This window comes from Lynx rufus, unplaced genomic scaffold (assembly GCF_022079265.1).
Source record: "Lynx rufus isolate CCGP_SWC_20201006 ecotype Redwood Valley unplaced genomic scaffold, mLynRuf1.p SCAF_1, whole genome shotgun sequence".
NCBI classification, from domain to species: Eukaryota; Metazoa; Chordata; class Mammalia; order Carnivora; family Felidae; genus Lynx; species Lynx rufus.
Genome location: NW_025814823.1, coordinates 101,494,614 through 101,516,479, shown reverse-complemented (window position 1 = coordinate 101,516,479; position 21,866 = coordinate 101,494,614). Strand labels below are relative to the sequence as shown.

The following is a 21,866-nucleotide window of genomic DNA, read 5'->3' as shown; positions in this document are numbered from 1 at the left end:
ACTCTCAATTTAAGTTAATTCCCTTACATAGCATCTTAAATATTAATACCAAAAGTTTCCATTAAATACAGCATAATAATATGGTTGGTTATAAGAGAGGAGGGCTTTTAGCGATCACAAAATGCCAATGATCTTGAAGCAAATCTCAATAATAGGATTTGTGCTTAAACTCTGTTTTACCTATAATGTCCTTGAGATCTAATCTTAAAATATAAGTGCTGATAAGTGATTAAGATACATTTCTTTGTGAATAATTCATGTATCAGTTCATCAAGTTGAAGAATTATTACAGTGAAGAGAGATTTCAAAAACTATTTATAGTATCATAAAAATAATCCTCATGTTTTTGAAAAATGATGCCTTTTCAAATAATTCATTTCTTTACATTTATTGAAATATTTTTAAATAATAAATTAAAACTATAAAAATAAAAGCAGGGACACTTGGGAAAAAAAAACATCTTTCCCCTCTTTGGTGAAATCATTTTATTTATTTATTTATTTTTTGAGAGAGAGAGACAGAGGAGGAGGGGTAGAGAGTGAGGGAGACACAGAACCCAAAACAGGCTCCAGGCTCTGAGCTAGCGGCACAGAGCCGGACGCAGGGCTCGAACCCACGAGCCGTGAGATCATGACCTGAGCCGAAGTCTGACGCTTAACTGACTGAGCCACCCAGGTACCCCTCATTTCATATTTTGTTCTATAACTTGTGTGTATAAGAAATCAGTACCTTTAAATGTGTGGGAAGGAGAGGTAATTAAAAAGCAAACAAACAAACAACAAAAAAACCCGCCAAATCCCAGGTAATCTACATGATTCTTTTCTACGTAGCTACGTTGAAAGTGTATGTTTTTGAATATTACTTAGGTGCCAAAATAATGGTGGAAACGCTGTGTTCCATTTTGATGGGAAATCTTCTGCCCTTCAAACATGTTTATTTTGAGGTTTCTACTTTTTCTCCATTAAACTCAGCAGTATCTATGACGTATACTATAAATTTTTTTTAATGTTTATTTCTGAGACAGAGCATGAGTGGGGGAGGGGCGGAGGGGGGGGACACACAGAATCCGAAGCAGGCTCCAGGCTCTGAGCTGTCAGCACACAGCCCCACACGGGGCTCGAACCCACAAACTGTGAGATCATGACCCGAGCCGAAGCCGGACACTCAACCAACTGAGCCACCCAGGCGCCCCCATGCTGTACGTTATAGAAGCACAGGCACTTTGCCACCCATCCCCCATTATTTACTTATGTTTAATTTGCTAGATTCCTACATTCCTGCACATCATAATCGCATGTGGCCGCAGAGGCTAGCTGAATATTGAAATTGATTGAAATTGATTTCCACTTTGCTGACACAAGAAAGTGGGAAAAAGAAATAGTGACTCTGAAAGAGAGTTCTTAAATTAAGGGAAAATGTATTAAATTAACTCCTTTTTTTTTGTTTGTTTGCGTGTGGAGGTTCATATTTCACATTTTAAAATGGAAAGCAGTCTCCGAAGAGGTCCAAAGAGCGAATCTGAGCCTATTTGGGGGTTCTGTTTCCAAAAATACAGAATATTTTAACACATGAAGACTTTCTTTAGGGGGTAGCACTTGTGAACAAAATATCTCAATAAGTGAAATTTTAACCAAAATAAATAACATACCTGGAAACGTTATTATCTTTGAATATAGCCAATGTGAATTTGAGAGGAATGGGAGAAAAAAATGTATAGAATCATTTTGTCTCACTATCAGTATCAGATTGAAGTATGTAGTTTGTTTTAAATGGATTCTGTCAAAATGATAACATTAGGGCACCCATACTCATGAGAACCAAGCTGGGTAGGGCGAAAGCTAATTGATCTAGGCAGAAACGCTTCAGGGAAAGGACAAGAAGAAAAAGAAACCCAACCGTGTGTGTAAGATGAGCTCTCCCTAGGCACTAGTCTCAGAAGTGGTTAAGTTAACTATTTGGATAGGATGATAACTGGGTTCATTGCAATGTGTTTGTTATACCATTTGGTGCTTTTCAAATGGAAAGAAAGTGGAATATCTGATCACTTTTCCTGAAACTTGAAAGCTTACTTTAATTAAAAAAAAAAAATCACCAGTGAATTTGACAGAATGTAGATATATGATAAATTTATTCAATCCCCCTGATTGAGTTCAGCAGTATATTTTCCAAGTGAGACAGCAGTGTGAACTTGGATATTTGAAATTTAAAGAAACCCCTGGGAATCTGATGGTGCCTTATGGTTCTATTTTGGCCCAATTAAGACATAGGAGAAAGTCCTTGAAAACTTTTGATCTCTACATTTAAACAATTGAGGTTTAAGAGTTTGACAAAAGTGGAAAGCTGCTGGCTAAATACAAAAAAATAATGTAGCATTTTCTTTTGAAGAAATGAATATTGCAAGAAAATGTTTAACATTTTTATACATTCATGGTAGAGGACATTAGTCAAATATATCACACAAGCCTACGTTTAGAGCCCATCTACTGGCTAAAATCCATCATAGTGTTGCCCATTTGTGCAACAAATATTCATTGAATGCCTATATTGTGTGCCAAGCACTGATCTAGATCCTGGGGATAGGGAGCGAAACAAACAAGGTCCCGGTCTTGTGGAACTTAATTAATAGATTGTACTTCATTGGCACTTGTGCTCTTGACAAAATGAGTTGTTAATTTTAACAAGGATTTGGGATGCAATGTATCAAAATAGTATTAACATTCCCAACAAGAAAATAATAACGAACAAGTAATCCATTGCCTTTTTATCCTTAACCTGCTGAATAGACATCATTTTGGTGTGTTCCTATCCCTTGACGGAGATAACAGAACCTGGTTTGTCGGTCCACACTGCCTGGATGGTAGACAAAGCTATAATATCCCATGCCTTGGTTTAATACAAATGTTATTTAGGTAAGAATTGTTAGAGACAGCTGACAAACACATACTTTTGAAAACATATTTGGAAGGTACTCCTCTTTGTATCTGTGAGCATCAGTTTCAATTCTGCAAAAGTCTGTAAAATTCTATGGGGCACCTGGGTGGCTCAGTCAGTTGAGTGTCTGACTCTTGGTTTCGGCTCAGTTCATGATCTTGCGGTTTGTGAGTTCGAGCCCTACTTCAGGCTCCGTGCTGGTAGCCTGGAGCCTGCTTGGGATTCTCTCTCTCTTTCTCTCTCTCTCTCTCTCTGCGCCTCCCCTGTTCTATCTCTGTCTCTCTCAAATAAATAAAAACTTTAAAAAGTTCTTTAAATTCTGTAAACGTCTAGATTTTTAATTATTTCTCTTTGTTATTTTAAGTATCCTTCTCTCTCCCTAACAAAGCAATCATCTTTGTTTATCAGACTTCTGTGGTACTGCTAATTAGAACACTAATGAAACATACAAGTCCAATATTTTATTTCTCTTTTTTCCTTCAATTTTTCCTCTTTTTCTTCTTGACACTAATATAATAATCATATTTCTCTAAATTAACCTACCCACTCTCATCCCTGACATCCTTACAAAATCATCTGTTTATCTTAACCTTCAAGTTTTTCCCAAAGTATCACTGTAGATTGTTCTCTTCTCCTCTAGCCCAGGAAATCACTTCTTCTCCTTTTGTTAGAAAGCTTGTGAAATCAAATAGACTGCAAAGTGTTTCTTAATGCATCACAGAATGACTAGTGCAATCTGAGCAAGACAGTTTCGTAGCTACATTTCTTAATCTGCATCGAATTACGAATTCACCTTTGTCCTCCATGTATCTAAGTCTCATCTCTAATACTGTCTATCACTTGGTGCAGATATAGTTCTAACATCATTGTAAATTTCACTTTATTTATTTAACGAGAATTTATGGAGCATCTGCTACAAATTCACTCAAGACACTCTTCTAGGCACCAGGAGTATGGTAATGAACAAATTAAACGTGTTCTCCAATCTACTGGAATTTGCTCTCTTGATTTTTGGTAGATTCCATACTTCCGGCTAATGCTAGGATAATCCAGTCAATGTTCACATTGCAGATTTTTAGCCAAAAGTTAAAAAAAAAAATCACCGTAATCAACTCTTACCTTATAATCAACTCTTTTCTGGGACATGAATCATTTTATGATGAAAAAGCAGTTCACGTATGTAACAATTTATAGAGCACACTAACATTCTGTTATCACACTCAATGAACCCAAGAGGACCTCACAACTGAACATCCAACCATTTAAATCTGGAGGAATTAGAATGTCCAAGTCAGCCTTCCTAAGAACTCGATTCACCGTATTGAAATAACAATGACTTCAACGTATAATTAGGAAAATAAATTTAATCTTCTCCAAACTCTGGGAGCACTATGTGGAAGTAAGACATTCCTTCCCCTTAGATATTATCTTTCTCCCTTTCACCCCTGAGAATAGTGAAGTAGATGTGGCTGAAGAATGCAAGTGATGAGCTTTTCAAAAAACTCCAACCAGTGATCCCTCAGCTGGAGAGCGGGGTCGATATTGATGGGGCGCGTGGGGACGTTAAAGGCTGATGATGTAGTACAAACAAATTTCCTTGAAGTATTAAGTTTTTTTCTATTAAAGTCATGCAAAAGGTCTTTTGTGTCCATATAGCTTCATGTTTTAATTTCTTAACCATTGGCTAACATGGTTGCTTTACAATAGGGCATACAAGTTGGTATAATCCAGTTTCCTGCCACAGCTCCATTGGCTCCTATGTGTATCCCAGTTTGAAATCACTGGAGTAGCTTAACACAAGCTGTCAAAAGAACTGATCTTTCACAATTATCCAGTTTCAAGTTATCCAACTTCATGTTTTCTCCTGTGCTCAATTTTAATGAAATACCTGCTTTTCTCTCCACATGGTTGCTGGGAAGCTCAGAAGGGTTGATAGGATTTGATTATTATTACAATTACTACTTTTATTATTATTAAATTACTGTTTTGTTCAACAGTCTGAACTCGGGTCTGGGTCAAGGAACAAAGATGAAATGGTTCCATTTTTCTCCAGTTACTCCTTCCAACTGTGCTCCGTTAAGTCTCCTTCTCCCACCCCTTAACGACAGCTTGATTATACCTTTCTGATCACTTCCAGCTATAAAAATATTAGTTCAGACCAATTTAACCCTTTTTTAAATTTATTTATTTTTATTTTATTTTATTTTATTTTGAGAGAGAGTGAACGGGGGGTGGGGTGGGGGGAGGAGAGGCAGAGGGGAGAGAGAGAGAGAGACAGATTCCCAAGTAGACTCCATGCTCAACACAGGGCCTAATGCAGGGCTCAGTTCCATGAGCCTGGGATCATGACCTGAGCCAAAATCAGAAGTTGGAAGCTCAACCAAGTGAGCCACCCAGGCATCCCCAATTTAACCCATTTTATTTATTTATTATTTTAAAAAATTTTTATTTTCAAGTTAGCTAACATACAGTGTGCTCTTGGCTTCAGGAGTAGATTCCTGTGATTCATCACTTACATACAACACCCAGGGCTCATCCCAACAAGTGGCCTCCTCAATGCCCATCATACATTTTTCCCACCCCCTCATCCCCACCCCCATCAACTCTGAATTTGTTCTCTGTCTATAAGAGTCTCCTTTGGTTTGCCTTCCTCTCTGTTTGTATCTCATTTTTTCTTCCCTTCCCATATGGTCATCTGTTAAGTTTCTCGAATTCCACATATGAGTGAAACCATATGATATATGTCTTTCTCTGACTGACTTATTTCACTTAGCATAATGCCTCCAGTTCCATCCATGTTGCTGCAATTTTTTTCAAGTTTATTTTTATTTATTTTGAGAGACATAGAGAACAAGCGGGTGAGGGGCAGCGAGACAGGGAGAGAGAGAATCCCAAGCAGGCTCCTCACTGTCAGTGCAGAACCCGATGTGGGGCTTGACCTCACAAACCAGTGAGATCAAGACCTGAGCCAAAGTCAGGAGTCGGACCCTTAACTGACCGAGCCACCCAGGTTCCCCTTAACCCATTTAAAAATGTTAACTCACATCTGTTTGAATTCTCATCTCCTCCCATTTTCCCTGTTCAGCAAAGTTTCCACCTATGGGATTTGAATGGGGAGAGAAGTGGGATCCACTTTTTCACCTCTCTCCTCCCTTTCTTTTGAGATCCTTACTCCTCCAAAGAGTCGGGATCCAAGATGGAGAATGGCTGCAAATATCCCTAACTTAGCAGCTGCAGGTGTGGTCCTGTCTTGTCCGTTGCTCTTTCTCCGTTCAAGACCTGTCAGTCTCTGCTGCCGTGTGAGAGGCTCCCAGCTAACTGCTGCTTCTCCTGGGACTTAGGTGCGAATCCTTTCTAGAGGCATTTGGTCAAGGTGGTGTGGGGAGCTTCCCAAAACACTGCGTCGTGCTCTGGAAGACCTGCCTTAACTCAGCCATTTTTGATTCCTCCTGCTCAACTGCTTCTGGAACCAGATCAGTTCCCCTCTTGGAGTCTATGCCCCAGCTTCTCAAGGTTGCAGTATCCTTACCCGGTGGCCTGGCCTCTTGGATGCCAGAATGGCTCGGCAGAAATGACCTTCTGCCATATTCTTTTCATCTATGGGGATCTCATGCATTTTGGCCACAACGAAACATGATGTCGGCTGCTAATGCTAATCTTTCTCTCTCTCTGACACACCCATGTGCACACATACACGAGTAGCCTCTCTCTCTCACACTCCTTCCTACTTAACTACTTGAGTAGCCACAGTGAGCTGCTGATGAGAAAGACCATCCATGTCTGTGGGAAGTTCCTTTTGACTTACTCCTCTTTACTCGGCCTGGGCTGAGGAGGGGGGCACGTTCGCTCTCCCCAATGGGAAGACCCTCAGGCCTGTCACTGGCCACACCTCAGCCCATCATGTTTGAGCACAGCGTTAGGTGACTGCTCAACTGATGGTCATGCTGAGCCAGTGTGGTCACCTCCTCCAAAGGCCAGGAGAGGCGTCTGGGCCTCTGTTGTCCCAGGTGCTCTTCAGAACAAAGAAGGCACGACACCTCTTCGTCATCCTGTGAGTCACGGGTGACGACTCCAAGGCAACAAAGTCCCCATTCGACACCCCGTTACCTGCTACACTTGCTGGATAGAGTCTCTCTGGAAGTGTTCACGTTCTGGCAAATGAAAAGTTCTGGGCTGGCGGCAAAAACACATACAGTAACTTGGGAAGGACAGTTTTGTGATTTATGCAGCTGCCAAGGGATATCGGCTCCGTTAGACCACTCGTGAAATGACATGACTAAGCTTGCTTAGCTGCTGGCTGTGGGGGCCGCTTGGGCTAGCGCTCAGGGATGTGGGTGAGAAGTTGAGAGAGCCTTCTGTCTCCCTGAATCCAGGCCATATGTTTAGAGCTTTTTTTTGTCTGAATCCACAGGGTGGGGGGCAGGGATGTTGGGCAATTATTGTCTGTTGTAATTTCTGGTGGTTGATGGTGACCATAAGGCAGAGAGGCAGCAAATAGTTTTATACCCTTCAGATGCACTTGTAACATCGGCATTAAATAGAACTCCTGTGCCAGAGATATTTTATAGTACGGAAGACTGGGTTTACGGTTTGGCGGGGTCAGACTTCTGTGGGCCAAAACACCCAGAAGCCTGGGGAATCTCTCCTCCGGACAGCTCAGTAGGCCCGCACCAGTTCTTCCTCTACTCTTGGCTTTGGTGTTTCAAAAGGAAGCTTTTTCGAGGAGGGAGAAATTGACACCCATCAGAGATTACATAACAGGTGAGTCAAAGTCCCCGAGGGTCACGTAGTGTCTCTCAATGACACAGGGTCACAGTGGTGGGGGTTTCATCCCAGCACATACCATCTGTTGTGTCCTTTACTCCCTCGGATGAAGTCCCCTCAAAGTTGGCTGCCTCTGGAAAGCGGGCGCTCTACTGATGGCCTCGTCTTTTCAAAGCAAACCTGAGCAGCACCGTCTGTTGGCCTGCAGCCCTTTCCCACAGTTCCAGAAGGGTCTCTATGGAGTAGGACGTGGTCTCCCACTCTCTGCTGTCTACCCTGCCTCCAGGAGAGAGCCACTGTGACAAACACCATGACTGGGTGCCTCAAAGCTCATCCCAGCCCAAAAGTAACCCCATGAAGCTTACTCCACAAAGGAGGGAGAGCAAGAAATGTGGGTTTTCTTCAGACTCTTCAATTCTACTTCAAGCTTCCCCCGCCAGGCAGAAGTTCAATCTCAGTCATCACGGGGGCTCCCACTGCACACACAAAATGTGGTGCAAAGGTGCTGGGGTTCTTACCCAGGGCAAACTTTGGGACGGCGGGGGGCTGTTTGCAAGGTTTTGCTCCTCTGGGTTATTGATAAGCTAACCATCATCCAAGACTTCGTGGCCTCTTCTAGTGACTTTGCTGATTGATTCTGTGTCAAATTAGGGGCATAAGATGGGGCGCCTGGGTGGCTGTCGGTTGGGTGTCCAACTTCAGCTCAGGTCATGATCTTGCTCGTGGTTTCGAACCCTGCGTCAGGCTCTGTGCTGCCAGCTCAGACTTGGAGCCTGCTTCGGATTCTGTATCTCCCTCTCTCTCTGCCCCTCCTCTGCTCATGCTCTGTCTCTCTCTCTAAAAAATAAATCAACATTAAAAAAAAAATAGGGGCATAAAAACTTGTGCCAAGTATGACAAACGGGGGTCTACAGTCTCTGTTCCCTGGGGATCCATCAGCTCTAGTCCCTGTTGCTAATCCCTTCCTGAAAGTTCTGTCAAGGGTTGGAATGCGGGTCCCCACCACACTGTCCTTCACCCCTCTCCTTCCCACTTTAAGATAATCTCTTCTCTTTTCCTTTCTACTATCCTTTCTCTGCCCTTCAGGGATGCATATTAGAACCACCTTACGGAATGTAGGTCAGAGGTAACTAAAGTGTGGCTGGAAAAAGTTTTGGTTGGCTTGTATCGTGTTGTTATGGGTTTTTTTGGGGGGGGGGTTATGTCTTTAATTTGAATGAGAATATATTTATAGCATCTGAGGAGACCAAAGCGTGTGAGGTCCACCACATTGTGTATATCCAAGGGCCGCCATTTGTTGTTTTGGTTTTTAACTGAAATTAGTAACCAGCATTTAAAAATCAAATGCGTGCACATTAAAATCTATAATTCTAGCTTCTTAAGGAATTTTGGAAAATCTGGCTTTTGCTGCATGGCAATAACCAGCTGGGGAGAGAAGGGCTGTCCCTTTAGACAACCACAGTGCTCTGCTTCTGTCCTGGTGCAGCCCAGCATTCGTCACTAGTTAATAGCACCGCCTGACCTGAAGGAGTGTTGGACTTTGGAACTCTCTCTTCTGGTCTTTCACAAGAGCCAGGGAGACAAACATTTTTTGGGGGGGGGGCAGATATCACCCTTAGAACCCTTAGAACATAAATATAGGCCAAGGTGAGGGGATATAAAAAAAACATGGTTGTCTTTGTAGAACCAAAAAAGAAACAAATGACGAAGACCGGAATAAATTATCCGTCCACGTGAACAATAAAAATGGCTACCACATTCAGAGATTTCATTATGGCCCAAGTTCTTCACAGAAACAATGCCAATTAATCCTCACAAATACACCCTGTCTCACGGAGGGGAAAACTGAGGCTCAGAAGAAAGTGACTTGGCCAAGTCACAAAGCTAATAACATGGTGGAAACTTGGAACGCTGGTATGCATGGGTCTTCCCTCTGGGGCTCCCCTGCCTCTCTTATCATGGGTGTTAGTGGCCCTTCTTCAGGGGAGTAAGGACACCTGAATTCATCGCCAAGTTTAACGATATCAGAGGCTGAGTTGGAAGTGAAGTCACCTTGACACTGAGTACCAGTTAGTACCTCCACTCTCACTCCCTCTGCCAGAAGGAAACTATTTTCTAAGACTCTCTGGAGGGTCAGGGTCTGGCCCTATGCTCTGACAAATAGCACTTATTCAATAAATGTGTTCACGTTGTTACTCCTGTTAGCTTGTCTGGAATTGCACTAAGCGCATGTGTGTGTGAGTGCGTGTGTGTAGGGTGACAAGGGAAAGGACTGAGGAAGGGGAACATAGTTCCTGATCCTTCCTGTCTTGGGCCAGAAATATTGCTGAAAAGGTAAAAACTATAGAGACATACTATAAAGAGAGTGTTTTTCCAAAATGTACAATAGCTTCAGAAAAAGACCTAACATGAATCAAAATACTTTGCTTTCTTGGGGTTTGTTTTTTTGACAGAAATTCATAGAAAGAGAAAGCTACCTAATATGATAAGCTTTTAGGTTGACAATTTGAATTTGCATGTTTAAAATGAATCTCACATTGTCGACTAGACAACATTTTTCTATCCTATTAGCATTTACCTAAGTGAAATTTAAGCTGACATAGGGTTTATGCCAGAACTGAAGTTACCACTGTTGAATATCGCATATGAAAAAATTAGATGATAGAATAACAGGTGAAGAGGCTATCGCTGCGGATTCGCATTATAATTTCATTTCTGGATGGGATATATGGGGAATTTTCTGTCGTTAGTTTTGTACAGTATGTAAAAAGAGAACCAGCTACGTCAATGACTTCAGAAGCTCTGATGTCATGATTTTGAGAGTAATCGTGTTGTTCAGGGGAGGGGGAAAGTCCAGTTAAAGGGAACTATATGAAAATTGTACTATGTGAAAGTTTCTGAGTTAATTTTAATGATTTGTCAGATTTTTCTTTTCCGATTTGAGATTATTCTCTGGCATCCAGTGATGGCTTACAATGTAGCTTTTCAGCCCTGCGGGATGGAGATCCTAAAACAAAAACAACGAGGCCATGTTGGTGGCAATTCCTAGTTCTCTACAGCTGCTAACTTAAGGTCTGTTACTGCTCATATCAAAAGATGATAACCAAACGGCCTTTAATACATTTAGGTCCTGAACTAAGAAATTATGTATACTACCATTGTAGAGCTGAAACGGGGGCTCAGAGAGGTGAAGGGACTTGTCTAAGGTCACCTAGCAGATAAGTCGTAGAAGTAGGTCCCATATTCTGATTTCCAGGAGTATTCTCTCCTTTGGAGACACTGGTTTCATTGCTTTGGCTTCCTTTTGTCTAAGGCTTAAGCTAAAGAGTGTTTTACACCATAATAAGCTTGTATTTTGCTTGCTGTTGTTGATCTGTTTGCTGATCTTTGAGTATTGTGGGTGTAGACATATTTATTAGACTGCTCCATAGAGGGTGTGTAAAATAATGACATTTGTATTGTATCCACAAAATTGAGACTGTGGCAAACTCCGCAGGATACATGACTGACTGATTTCATAAAGAGTTTCAAGGGGAAAAAAAAAAAAATTGGGAGCGACCTATCCATTAAATGAGGCAAAAGACAGGTCAACCAAGTACATTGTGTTTTGGAACCTCTTTGGATCCTGATTTGAAGAAAACAACTGGAAAACAATTATTAGACAATCAGGGAAATTTCAACGGTGTATACTTAAAGGTTTTAGAGAATTATTTTTATTTATTTATTTTTTAGGTAAAATAATGCAATTAAGTAAGATTTTAAGAATCTTTAAGATCTTTTAAGATTCTTAAAATCTTACTTAAAAAATCTTTCTCGGGGCGCCTGGGTGGCTCAGTGTTAAGCATCCGACTTCGGCTCAGGTCACGATCTCACGGTCCGTGAGTTCGAGCCCCGCGTCGGGCTCTGGGCTGATGGCTCAGAGCCTGGAGCCTGCTTCTGATTCTGTGTCTCCTTCTCTCTCTGCCCCTCCCCCATTCATGCTCTGTCTCTCTCTGTCTCAAAAATAAATAAAAACGTTAAAAAAAAAAATCTTTCTCTTTCACAGGTAGATATCGAAGAGATGACTTGATACGATATTAGGGGCTTCCTGCAAGTTAACAGAGCAGATGAAGATTGGTCTTTAAATGATAATTGTTGAAGCTGGGTTCTGGGTACTCGATGGTTTACTATATTATGGTATCTACTTTGGATTCTGTATGTACATCTTACACAAAACAATGCATTGTTCAGTGATGAACCCAAAGTAGATGATTTGGTTTTATATTGCATAATGCCTCATTTCAGGGAGCTCTGAAGGGAACGGAAAAGGGTCTTAGAAGTCGTCTAGCCCGATCTCCACATCCTTCTCCTTTCCTTTTGGGCACAAATGGGGGTGGGGTGGGGATTGTTTTTTCCTCCTTGTTCTCTCCCTCTACCCCGCCCGAGGTCCATTTTCAAGGTAGATAACCCCCAAAAGATTTCTCATCTTTCCTAAAATAAAGCCCGAAGGTTGGGAGGAATGCCTTCTTTAATTGGGGTCTTGATTGTGCTAATTAGTTACTCGGTTGTCAGGGGCCCGAAGAACCTATACTTTTAATTCCCCTACCCACGTGACAGTGTTTTTGTTTCTAAAGCACAGGAAATTCTCGGAGAGTTTACGTCACCTCCAGCAGTTACAGTAATTACCGTATTGACGCGACTTGTTTCCAAAACGTGAACACTCGCGGTGCGGCGCGAGTCCTACTTAGAGATTTTTTTCAGTCCAGACTTAAGTCTGAATTTCGTCTAGTAGATGATGTGAGATTCATTAGATCACTCTGTGATCTAATTTTTAAGCAGTAGTGACACCGGGGATCGGAACGGAGCTGGTTTTGTGTGTGCGTGTGCGTGTTTTCAGTGTCTATTGCTGGATTTCCCAGGTGTGTCTGGGGGAGAAAAGCAGAGACTACACCACACTGACACTCCACGCAGGGGCACTGCAGGCAGCGTTTGCTGCAGTAGTGCGCCTGCGCAGTCGGTCCCCGCCAACTCGCCCGCCTTCCCCCATCCGGCTAGCAGGGGGCGCTGTGAGGTGATGGCCTAGTCTTTCCCCAGGGCTCTGGAACATAGCATAAAAGGGCAGGAGGCGAAGCGGGCTGAGGGGCGTTCTATCCTCGACTGCCCTGGTCTCTATCACCCTTTGTCCTCCAGCTTTCGCCCTCCCTGCACTGGGCCTGCGGGCCTGGTTGCTAGGCGGAAGCGGGGCGCGGCGGCTGCCGCTGCGGCTGCCCGGGCGTTTGAAAAGCGGCCACACAGGCGGCAAAAGGTCCTCCGGTGGCGGGTTCGCTTCTCCCTGCAGACAGTCCGGGGGACCGAGCGGCCTTTGCCTTTCCGTGGAGTCGGGGCAGGGCTAGGGTCGGGCTGGCGGTCCGGGGCAGGGGAGCCGGGCGCGCTGCAGGCGGCGGCGGGCCCGGGCCGAGGAGCGGGGTCTCGGCGTCGGGGGCCGCGGGAGGGCGGTGGGAGCCCCGGAGGGAGCCCTCCTCCTGGTGGTCGCGGGCCTCCAGCATCTCACCCGGGTCCCTCTTCCCCCAAGCAGACCCCGCCTGTGGGCCGCCCACCGCGACCATGGTCTCCAAGTCCGACCAACTGCTCATCGTCGTATCCATCCTAGAAGGTGAGCGGCCAAGGGGCTTGCATTTGCACCTGCAGCCTCCTTACTTAACCGAGTGGCGTGCGACTGAGACTTTGTTAACCTTACGAACCCTGTCATCTTTCCTTTTGCAGTCCCGCAAGACTTGTTCAAAGTTGTACTTCCTGAGGCCTGTTAGGCGATTGATTTAGAAACCTCTCAAGGGAGCGTGAGAGCTATTAGGGATAGGTGATATTTAGCGTGAATAGCCGGAGCCCCAGAGAACGTAGGAAAAACGATTTCCATCAGAAGCAGCACGTCGATGACTTACTCGTGAGCTAAGGTGCCTGGAAAGCACGTTCTGTTCAGAGGCCTCCCGGTGATCCCATTTGTGAGAGCTTTGCTTTCGACTCGAATCCCTATTTCCTGCAGTCTGAAGTGTTACGGAGGCGTTCCCTTTACTAAGTCTTGATAGGGGACTTAGGAGGAGTAGTTGTCAAGACGGTCTGTTATATACGTTCCTAGAAGTTTGGTGTGTTGAAGGAGTGACCTTTGTTTATTGCAGGCTCATGGAGTGTCAGGCACTGTGCTGGGAATGTAGGGGTAAAACAGCCCGGGTCCTAAAACCTAAGTAAACAGTATAGCCTGGAGAATGTGTATAGTTCATCAGGCTGTGGGAGAAGGAAAGACCAGCTCTGGGGAAAATTTCCCGGAGGAGGTGACATTTATTTGGGTCCTAAAGGATGAGTAGGAATGTGTCAGGGGAAAAGGGGAAGGGTGGGCTTTCCAGGCAAAGGGAAGAGGAAAGAACCCTTAAGGTGTGGAAAGGCCAGGCACATTCTGCTCTTGCTTAAATTCAGTGTGGTTGGAGAGAAGCTGCAGGCAAGTGGAGGGAGTAGGAATTGCTAGGTAAGTTGAAGATGGGTTTTGAGGGGCGCCTGGGTGGCTTGGTCGGTTAAGCGTCCAACTTCGGCTCACGTCATGATCGCACGCTCCGTGAGTTTGAGCCCCGCGTCAGGCTCTGTGCTGACAGCTCAGAGCCTGTTTCAGATTCTGTGTCTCCCTCTCTCTCTGCCCCTCCCCCATTCATGCTCTGTCTCTCTCTGTCTCAAAAATAAATAAACATTAAAAAAAAATTAAAAAAAGAAGATGGGTTTTGAATAATCTGATCACAGCAATCCTCTTGAGTTGGGCCTGAGGAATGGCTGCCTTCCGCCCCCCTCCCCCACCATTGGAGATATTTTGTGGAGGCCTGGTACTATTTGGGGGGGGGGTGGGTGGTAAGAGGGAATGAGTGGTAATGGCTTTTGGCACAGAAAACTGACCAGAACCCCTAAATTGTTGGGGCAGCATTTTTAGCTGTTCTCTTACTGATTGTTTAAAGATGGAGGGCTGAAATCCCCTTGTAATTGGTCAACAAAAGCTTCTGGACTTGGTACTTGCTCCCTCCTATGAGGAAACCCAAATAAAAGGCACGATCTTTCCCTTCAAGGATGTAGGATTCTGTCTTCTTCAGCAGATCAAATTCACAGGCAGGACACAGTATGTTGGAGTGCAGTATAATATTAAAAATATGGGATGTGGGCTGTAAACATCGGTTTTGGGGGTGGGTGGGGATGATGGCTTAAGGGCTTTGAGTAGTTAGTTAATGATGGGAGGAAGTCCTTGCTGGCCATTAGATCAACCCAGGCCAGGGGTGCCTGGGTAGCTTAGTCCATTAACTGCCTGCCTCTTGCTTTCTGCTCAGCTCATGATCTCTCATTTCATGAGTTCAAACCACGTCTCGGGCTCCGCGCTGACAGTACGGAGCCTGCTTGGAATTCTCTCTCCCTCTCCCTCTGCTTCTCTTCTCTCTCACAATAAATAAATAAACTTAAGAAAAACGGAAAATAAAAAACCAACCCCAGGCCAATGATGGAGTAATTTTGGTGGATGGAATGATGAAGAGGTCCCGCAAGATGACCAGGATCAAGGGAGGTGAACATTGAGGAGTATTCTGGTCAAATAAGCTTGTGTAGCTGGAGTGAGCAGGCCTTGGAGGATTTTGAAAGCCAAGGAGTTCAATGTTCTAAAAAATAGGGAGGCAGCCTATATTTCTAAGTAGGAGAGCATTATCTGCAAGTTTAGTATCGGTGTGCAGAGAAGAGAACCTCGATTCAGGGCTGTTGGTTAGGTGTTGCCCTAAACATACCTAAAACCGGACCATGGACCTCCGTTCAAACTGTCTCCTTTTGTGTTTCCATTCATCATAACCGTGTTGTTGCCTCAAGCCCAGAACCTGGGACTCTTCATCTTCCTGGTTCCTTCTCCATCCCCTTCTTCCAGATGGTCACCAAGCTTTGTTGCTAAAATCATACGAGATGCTTCACGTAAACTTTTAAATGAGGAAGTTTCCACTGTGAGTGTCCCGCTTTGAGCCCCTCATGATGCGCTTGATCTCTTGTAGTAATCTTTTCAGTGGTCTGTTTCATCAATTTTTTTCCCCCCTTTCCAGAGAATGTCTATTGTTCACATTACCATCTAGGAGTAATCTTTCTGAAATGCGAATTTAATTGTCTTAAAAATCCTACAGTTTCCTAAAGGATAAGGTCTGTACTTTCTAGAACAGCATTCATGGCCCTTCACGGTATGCCTCTTGCCTGCCTTTTCAGCCTCTTCTCCTCTCTTGCCATCTGTCCCTACGTCCCCATCTCTTCAGTTATTTTGAGCTACGTGCAGTTTCTTGACTACACTTCTAGAAATGCCCATTATTCAAAAGAAAATGATGAGGTTTCTACCATGAGCCAAATTTGGGCTATGTGCCGGAATCCATGGATGAAAAAGACAAGGTTTCTGTTCTCAAGGTATTGTCTGTGGAATGAGGGAGGCAGCCCTTCATTCCAGTACGTATCCTCTGTTCTCAGGCTAACTGGATGGTATGGTTATGATGGTGTGACTGAGAATACAGGCTTTCTGACAGACATGAAATGCATTTGGGGAACCCCATGATCTTTTAGAGCAGCTCAAAATGATGTCCAGAGAGAGGCCCCTGTAAGTGCTAATTGGGAGACCCCTGCTAAGACACTTGTACTAAGACTCCCAAATGGGGAGTTTGAAGCGAGAGCTTCAGGTTGAAAGTCAGAGGATTGCAATCAAGAATCTCTCTGACCCCTTTACTTCCTACTGAGAAGAGTGTAGCAGGGTGAGTAGCAGCTGGAATGTATTTATTTAATATTGGTCAAAACGTGTTGAGACACGTGTCTCAACACCATGCCCTGCGCCAGACCTACAAACAGGTTGACTGTGAGATTCTTCCCTAGTTTTTAGCTTCCTGTTGGCACTCTTTTCAGTTTGCTTCTTTCCACTAGACCCTCAATTCCTTGAGGTGATGTACTCTGTTTTACTCTTGTTTGTACCCCATCGTTTGACATAGAGAATACCTGACCCTGATAATGCCTTTAGTAAATGGTGAAAGAAGGGGGTCAGGCAGTACCAGGGAAAAGTGATAGGTAGACAGAATATTTTTAAAATGATTGACAACATTGTCCTTGTGATTTGAATGAATGAATACTTGTGTCTGTTTTTCTTGGGCTGATTTGCTGAGTGTTCCTAACTGTGTTAACAGGAAAATTATGATGCATGTTGGTTGGCTTTTGCTTATTGGGTTATTTCCCAGCTCTCCAGAAGACTTGACTATTCCATTTTAACTTCTGATACAGTAATATCTAAAATTAGTGGAATCACATTTTTCTTCTAAACGTCACTGAGATCGTTGCTGCTCAAAGTGTGAATCAAGGACAATAGCATTGACATCATGTGGGAGTTTGTTAGAAATGTGCCTCTCAGAGGGCACCTGGGTGGCTGAGTCAGTTGGGCTTCTGACTTCAGCTCAGGTCCTGCTCTCATGGTCTGTGAGTTTGAGCCCCAAATCAGGCTCTGTGCTGACAGCTTGGAGTCTGGAGCCTGCTTCCGATTCTGTGTCTTCCTCTCTGCCCCTCCCCCACTCACACTGTGTCTCTCAAAAATGAATAAATGTTTTAAAAAAAGGCCTCTCAGCCTCGACTAGTGAACCATAATCTACATTTTAACAGAGTCCCTAGGTGATTCATGTGCACGTTAATGTTTTGGAATCACTAATTTACAAATTGTAGCTTTCAGTTTGATTCTTTCTTATGAATCATGAATTTGTACGTGAGAGTACACATTAGTAGGTAGTTAGTGGACTATATAAGTCAACAACTCCTAATGTGTATTTTTTTTTTTTTAACATTTATTTATTTTTTGGGGGGACAGAGAGAGACAAAGCATGAACAGGGGAGGGGCAGAGAGAGAGGGAGACACAGAATCGGAAACAGGCTCCAGGCTCTGAGCCATCAGCCCAGAGCCCGATGCGGGGCTCGAACTCACGGACCGCGAGATCGTGACCTGGCTGAAGTCGGACGCTTAACCGACTGCGCCACCCAGGCGCCCCTCCTAATGTGTATTTTTAAAAAGTGCTAAAAGATCATAGTTGATTTTTGTACAGTTCTGATTAACCTGTATGGTCTTTTTTTCCAGGTCGTCATTTCCCCAAGCGTCCAAAACATATGCTTATAGTAGAAGCAAAGTTTGACGGAGAACAGTTGGCTACTGACCCTGTGAACCACACCGACCAGCCAGAATTTGCTACCGAGTTAGCCTGGGAGATCGACAGGAAAGCACTCCATCAGCACAGGTGACTGTTGTTTTCCATTTGTTTTGCTCTAGGTTTTAGGCTGCTAGAGATGAATAAATCTCTATCTTTCTAGATTATAGTAACAATGATAATACTTGTTTAGTGGTTTTCTCATGTGCTAGGAAGTTTTCAAAGTACTTTGCAATAGTAATTCATTTGAACATCAAGACAATCCTATGAAGTGGGTGTTAGGATTTCCCCCAATTACAGATGAAAAAACTGAGGCCTAAGAAGGTAAGTAACCTGTTACAAGGGAGTCAGCTGGATAATGGTAGAGCACAGCCATTTGAGTTCTAGAGCCTAAGTTTTTAACCATTACACGTAGCTTTTTTTTTTTTCCCTGATGTCTGAGAGGATACTCTAGAAGTGTTGTAATGATAGCTACCCAATATTAAACATGGGTTGGAATTCACTGTAATTTCTGTTACTTCCTTTATCATAACTTTATCTGGCTTGCTAAGGATATGTAGAGATATGTGTATAGTAATTATGTAAGGGTCTCTAATAAATTTTATACTTCATTTTAGCCCTTTAAACACTTCATATCAGTACATAAAACAGGCTTAAAGCTACAGCCTCTTATTTATTTCATGAGCTCAGATGACTCGAAACAGGCAAGAGTGTGGCTACTTCTGTTTTTTTTTTTTTTTTTTTTTTAAATTTTTTTTCAACGTTTTTTATTTATTTTTGGGACAGAGAGAGACAGAGCATGAACGGGAGAGGGGCAGAGAGAGAGGGAGACACAGAATCGGAAACAGGCTCCAGGCTCCGAGCCATCAGCCCAGAGCCCGATGCGGGGCTCGAACTCACGGACTGTGAGATCGTGACCTGGCTGAAGTCGGACGCTTAACCGACTGCGCCACCCAGGCACCCCGCTACTTCTGTTTTAAAAAGGATTGGAAAAGCATTTTTCTGAAAAGCACAGAATCACTTCATTCACTGGTGTGTCTTAGGACTAAAGCAAATAAAATTACGAAGTTAAAAAGTCAATGTAAGGAGAAATTTATTTTCTTATGTGGCCAAATCGGTCCATGGATTTGTTTGGGGGATTTGCAAGGGCATTAAATTCTTAGAAGATCAAAATTTTGTGTTCAGTGACTTCTGGAATATCTGCACAGAGTCCTGATAGGAGGTATTAGTGCCCGCAGTGTTCACAGTTGTGTTAATGCCAAGTGGTACCACTCTGCGTGTTGGAAGCTGAGAAAAGAACACAGATAAATTGCATGTATATAAATGATGACTGTATGCCAAGTGCAAGTTTTATAGTCATTCCATTAGGTAACAGTGATGGTCGAATCTAATGAGCTTACGTATGAGCCAGTATAGAGGTTTCAGACTCTCAAGAACCCCTGCTATACCAGCCAAGGTCATGCTTACAGAACATTGTTGTGTATTACAATGAATTATTACTTTCAATAGTCTGTGATTTTATGGTATTTAATTCTGAAGTTGATTTCATCATTTTAGTGACAAAAAGAGCTTTAAGCATATATGTGTATTGCTAGTTTTATGTGTGTCTGACAGTGTAAAGATAATTTAAAATCAATCTTGAAGATTCATGTTCAATTTTAATTTAGTAACTTTTAAAGAGTTCTGTATGTTAGAGAAGCTTGAAAAGCACTGACCTACAGCATAGCTCCTCAGATGAGAGAGACCAAGATTTTTGATGTGGTTGTAGTATTACTTGGTGTAAAGATAAATAGGCATGATGAATAGTTCATGTCAGTTGAAGTTCTGCAGAAAATAGAGATTATCCGAAAGAATTATAGTTGTCTTGCTAGTAGCAGGCAGCTTTTCAAAACTAGCAGAACATCAGCTCAATATTAAGCAGAAGCTAGTTCGTCTATAACATAAACTGTTACGTTACAGGCTGCAACGCACGCCTATCAAACTGCAGTGTTTTGCCTTGGATCCCGTATCTTCAGCCAAGGAAACTATAGGCTACATTGTGCTAGACTTGAGGACTGCTCAAGAAACAAAGCAGGTATTGCCCTTTTGATGTGTTGTTACCGATGACGTTAGGTGTGGATTTTTCGTAGATAACCCATTGATGGAAAGAACCTGTGGTACCGGACCTGAAAGGGCTAGGGTCTGAGCCGGTGTGGCGATTCTGAGGTTTCACTTTAGGAATTTGATTTAGAAAGTCCCAATATTTTGGTCATTTCTTTGACCTAGAATGACCTTTCTCAAAGAAAATTCTCTCTGAGCTCAGATGTTCGGCCACATTGCTGTGACCTGGAGCTCAGCATGTTCAGCTGCCAAGCTTTGCTTTCAGAGGTAGTGCTTTCGCCTCGTGCCCTGCTCTGGTGAACGGCACCCCTCTTCCAGGTACGCAGGCCAGACGGCCTCCATTTCCGGCCTCCGTAGCCATCCTTTTCCAGTTGGTTTCAGGCCTGCGGCGACCCCTTCCTGATCCAGCTCCTGTTGTACATTTTCACCGTTGCGATCCCAGCCTAAGGCACCGTCCTTTCTTAACCTTGGCTGTGCTAGTAGCCTTCTGATTCCTTCCCCTGCTTCCCATTCCTTCCGTGTGTAGCAGTCAGAACACGTGAGCTCAGTGAAATACACTTATGGGACATAAACAGCAGCCTTGCCAGGAGCACACACATAAGGAAGGAAAAATAATTCAGGGTCTCAATTCCTACGTCAGTGCTTTTTGTTACCGAAAATGTTTCTTTTCTCTTTTAAAATATCTACCAATCTTTTTTTTTTCCTTCAAGTTTATATATTTATATTGAGAGAGAGAGAGAGAGAGAGAGTGAGGGAGAGAGAGAATCCCAGCAGTCTCCGTGCTCATCACCAGACCTGAAATCAACAGACGCCTAACCAGCTGAGTCACCCACGCACGCCTTTTCTCACCTTTTTTTATGTTACTGACTTTGGAAATACTTTGAATGGTTCATAATAACTTTGTTTTGTCACTTAAACAAAAACAAACAAATAAACTTACTTTTGAAGTCTTTGATTCTTGATTTGAATCCTAAATTAGGAATCTCTGAAGAAAAATTGATCTCTTAGCAACATGTTCGCTACTGATAGCCACGGTATTTACAAAGGAGCCAGTTAGCTTAGCCCACATTTGGAATCCTTGAAAAGAAATGGGAATTTAAAAAGTTCTCTAAAAGGGAATCTGTTTCTCCTCCCTCCTTGGGTACTCCTCACGTCTCTGTCCCTAGGTTCTGAAGAGGTTTTCTTTCTGAAGTCTTAGCCCCTCAACCAGGAGCCACGATCATGCCCCTGATGTATCTCTTCCCTAGCTGTGCTACAACCTGCACAGGATCCTTTTGCGGTTGCTTTGGTTACACAGAAGGTAATCCTTTTAGGAGGAGGATAGCTGTAAATGCACGTGGCATTCCTTTCTGCCCCTGTCGCACCTGCCCTGTCTGGTCCTGTAGGACGCTTTTGTCATTACATTTGCTTCTTATCATTAACAGAGTTCAGGGGAAATGTTTCAGAATTAAGAGTTTTAAGAAAGCCAGATGTTGTCTTAATCACTCCTGTTTATTAGCAGAACTATCTGAAGTTGGTGCGTAGAATATTTGAAGTTCAGAATAAATTGATTATCTGTAAATGAAAAGAAACACAAAAAAATAAGCTGTTTTTCCAAGTTCTAAAACAGAAAAACATAGCGTAAGTTCCCTGAGTAGCTAAAACTCTTTTTCAGGCTTATTCTTAAAATTGTAATATATCCATCATAAAAAAAATACACAACAGATTATGAGTTTTTCTTTTAAAAACCTTGGGTGTGGATTTAAAAAAAACAAAAAAAAAAAAACCCCAAAAATGATGGCTTAGGCTTATTTTACTTACCAGAAGTTTTTGGTTTTGATATTCTTAAAGACCAGTTTCTTTTTTTTTTTTTTTTTTTTTTTTTTTTTTTTTTTTTAGTAT

The 21,866-nt window shown here is 43.0% G+C and overlaps 1 protein-coding gene across 2 annotated transcripts in view; it reads left to right on the top strand.

Annotated features, from left to right (window-relative positions):
- The first annotated feature begins 12,864 nt into the window (after positions 1 to 12,864).
- The window catches only part of CEP120 (centrosomal protein 120), an 80,626-nt gene continuing 71,624 nt past the window's right edge, over positions 12,865 to 21,866 (top strand). Inside the window, exons 1-4 of one of the 2 annotated variants that reach the window (XM_047083897.1) lie at positions 12,865 to 12,979; positions 13,250 to 13,327; positions 17,819 to 17,975; positions 19,845 to 19,959. In XM_047083897.1, coding sequence (XP_046939853.1) covers positions 13,279 to 13,327; positions 17,819 to 17,975; positions 19,845 to 19,959 — 321 coding nt within the window. In that variant the 5' untranslated portion in view covers positions 12,865 to 12,979; positions 13,250 to 13,278. The remainder of the gene's footprint in view (positions 12,980 to 13,249; positions 13,328 to 17,818; positions 17,976 to 19,844; positions 19,960 to 21,866) is intronic. The other variant, XM_047083886.1, reaches the window with a different exon arrangement.